This window comes from Nanorana parkeri, unplaced genomic scaffold (assembly GCF_000935625.1).
Source record: "Nanorana parkeri isolate BGI_ZX_2015 unplaced genomic scaffold, ASM93562v1 scaffold1202, whole genome shotgun sequence".
Lineage (NCBI taxonomy): Eukaryota > Metazoa > Chordata > Amphibia > Anura > Dicroglossidae > Nanorana > Nanorana parkeri.
Window position 1 is genome coordinate 224700 of NW_017307470.1, and position 3049 is coordinate 227748.

The 3049-nt window shown below is 37.8% G+C and overlaps 1 protein-coding gene across 1 annotated transcript in view; it reads right to left on the minus strand.

The window, feature by feature from the left end:
* PRDM14 (PR/SET domain 14) overlaps positions 1–2156 on the minus strand; it is a 9092-nt gene extending 6936 nt beyond the window's left edge. The window contains exons 1-3 of the mRNA XM_018568525.1: positions 1562–2156; positions 762–809; positions 500–657 (exon numbers count right to left, since the gene is read on the minus strand). Of these exons, the coding sequence (XP_018424027.1) occupies positions 500–657; positions 762–809; positions 1562–2156 (801 nt within the window). The remainder of the gene's footprint in view (positions 1–499; positions 658–761; positions 810–1561) is intronic.
* Positions 2157–3049: the final 893 nt, after the last annotated feature.

Consider the following 3049-nt stretch of genomic DNA (forward strand, 5'->3'; position numbering starts at 1 on the left):
TTATTATTATTTTATTATTATTCCATTTCATTTCAAGACCATTTTAGTTAACTTGTTCTTTTTTAAAAAGGAATCTTTCAAAGTCTGGAAATCTTTGGTATTTCTTCTCTCATTCTTTTTTTTATACATTTATTTTTATTATTCTTCTCTCATTCTTAATTTAGAACAACACAAGAGTAGTAGGAAGTATCACAAGCAGTTACAATGTCAATAGGTGAAAATACACTCCAATATTTAAAGGTTCTCTCAATCTTTATCCGTGACCAGTAAGTATCACTATAAACTCACCAATCAACAAAACACAGATTAAGGTAAAAACGGCCACACAATATCTGACTGTCATTGTTTAGATTGTAGTTATATTATGTAACTGTTCAGATCAAATACGATGTTTTCCTATACCCACAACGAATTACATGTCTCCATGTCATTTTAGTGTATTTCCTGTTGATTTATGTTCTTAGTATTAGAGATTAGAATGAATTGTTGTTGCACTCACCTCCCACATCAGTGAGTTATCATCATAGGTTTTTATTTCACTTGTATTGACCACTTTCCCCTGAAACGGACCGAATTTCAGCCCTTTGGGGATGATGTTGGTGCTGAAGACACCTGATTTGGGACTATCCCCATACTTGGTCTTCATGATGGCTAAACCTGAGAGAAAACAATATAGATGTCATCGGAGAAATAACACGACCAATTAGTCAGATTGCCTTCAGTTATTGTAATCCATTCATGTCATATCAACTTGTATTTACCTTCTGGCAGCTGGAGGGTCTCCCTGTCCAATATTTGGGGGTCCAGCCCTGCACAATGTACACATAAGAGACTTGATGTAAAAAAAGAAAACTACCGACACAGACAAACTAAAAGAAAATGTCGCATTAACGTTATTTATAGATGGAGTTTTTAAATGCTCCGTAAAGTAAAACTGGGAAATTCGTATTAGTTTCTATAAGTAGAGAGAGATTGGATAGATAGATAGATAGATAGATAGATAGATAGATAGATAGATAGATAGATAGATAGATAGATAGATAGATAGATAGATAGATAGATGTTGATAGATAGATAGATAGATAGATAGATAGATAGATAGATAGATAGATAGATAGATAGATAGATAGATGTTGATAGGTAGATGTTGATAGATAGATGTTGATAGATAGATGTTGATAGATAGATGTAGATAGATAGATAGATAGATAGATAGATAGATAGATAGATAGATGTTGATTGATAGATAGATAGATAGATAGATAGATAGATAGATAGATAGATAGATGTTGATTGATAGATAGATAGATAGATAGATAGATAGATAGATAGATAGATAGATAGATGGAATATAATTAGCATGCTCTATGGAAGAATGAGCTAGACATCTGACAATAGATGTTACAATTGCATTCGATGTGCATACAATCGGGCAGCCCTTGCATTAGATAACTGCTGTTGTAAAGTAGATTGCACAGATATATATGGTGTATGGTCAGGTATGGAGCACATTGGAGAATGGAATGTATTTTTGGGATTGCGTTCAATGAGCGGTACTGACCTGCAGAGCCGGCTGGTATCCTTAGCCCAGAGATGGCATGTTGGGCACGTTTTGCCTCGGTGCCACAGGTGTACCCATAGAGCACAGTGTGCAGATCGTCCTCTGTGAACTGGTAGGTCCTGCTTGGTGCCCCCTCTAAACTGGCCATACTCAGAGAGACCCCCTTACACCTCTTGATGGCTACGTGTGCTCTAGGGTTCTCCGGGGTGCTGGAGGGGATTCGGGGTTCCCTTTGCTGTCCATTAGTCTGCAGGTCCTCCTTACTGCTCAGTCCAGGCTGCACTTTACTGAAGATGGTATATGGATTGGGCAAAGGGCTGAACGGGGTCTGGCTGGGGGGAGAACTCTGGGTGAGGACAGAGGGAAGCTCTCTGAAATTGAAGGCTCCTAATGGTGAAGATTTGCTGACCAGTCTGCCCAGTGACTTCAAAGGATTGAACATGTCATGAGGGTTTGCCAGGATGCCCAGGTAGTGACCATGGGGCAAGAATGAGGGGAAATAAGGGCCTATGGTGGGGGGGCTTATAGGAAGCCTGTCAATGGGAAAGCTTCTGTCCACAGGTCTCGTGAGGGTGCTGGGTATAGACAATGCCATCCTGCCAAGATCCGACCAGTGCCTCCCTGAAAGTGACAAACATGGGAGATCAGAAGTGACAAATTACATCGCACCTCCTGCAAAGATGTCCTTAAAATGGCTTAAAATGAAACACCGTTTGTATTTTCCTGTAATAAATATGCATTCAAACATAAAAAAATAAACAATTCGCATAGCTTCGCTGCTATAGATGGATCTGCATTATAAAATGAGGAAACGAAATTTCACATTGAAATATATTTCCCATTCTTTAACAACGTGACAACCTCTTCTTCTGCTACACATTGTTCTCCCCTTTTCGTATATTTTTTCGTTTTGTCTGATGTTTAAAATCCCAAATTGAGAAATTTAAAGAAAGATATGATTCCTCGATTTATGAAGAGTGTGGAAAACAATAAAATATGAGATAGCCCGATCACTGTGATTGCAGTGTGTATTGGGGTTCTGACACAGGATGGGGTAAACATTCACTCTGACAGATCTGACTAATTCTAGCAAGGTGAATTATGTCATTTTCATATTCGTTTGAAAATTCGCATTGTTTCTCAATGGATGATCCATTAATAGCAGGATGAGTTTGGTCTTTAGTAATTCAGTGTGATTATATATTGTTTAGAAAATGTAAACAAATAAGAAAATACATAAACCTCTTACCATTCACTTTACATTACAACGAATATAAGCAAACATACTGCTTCAGAACGAGATAAAGGAATATGTTCCGATCTTTTGTATTATAAGGAACGAGAACTTTTGTTAACGAATAAACGAATTTCTTCTATCACATCGGAGGTAACGAGTGCCCAGAGGATGGAAGAGCTCCAAGTACTGGATGATCCCTGCGATTTATATTATCCAGTATATATCTAGTATACATGAACTTCTTTATCTGT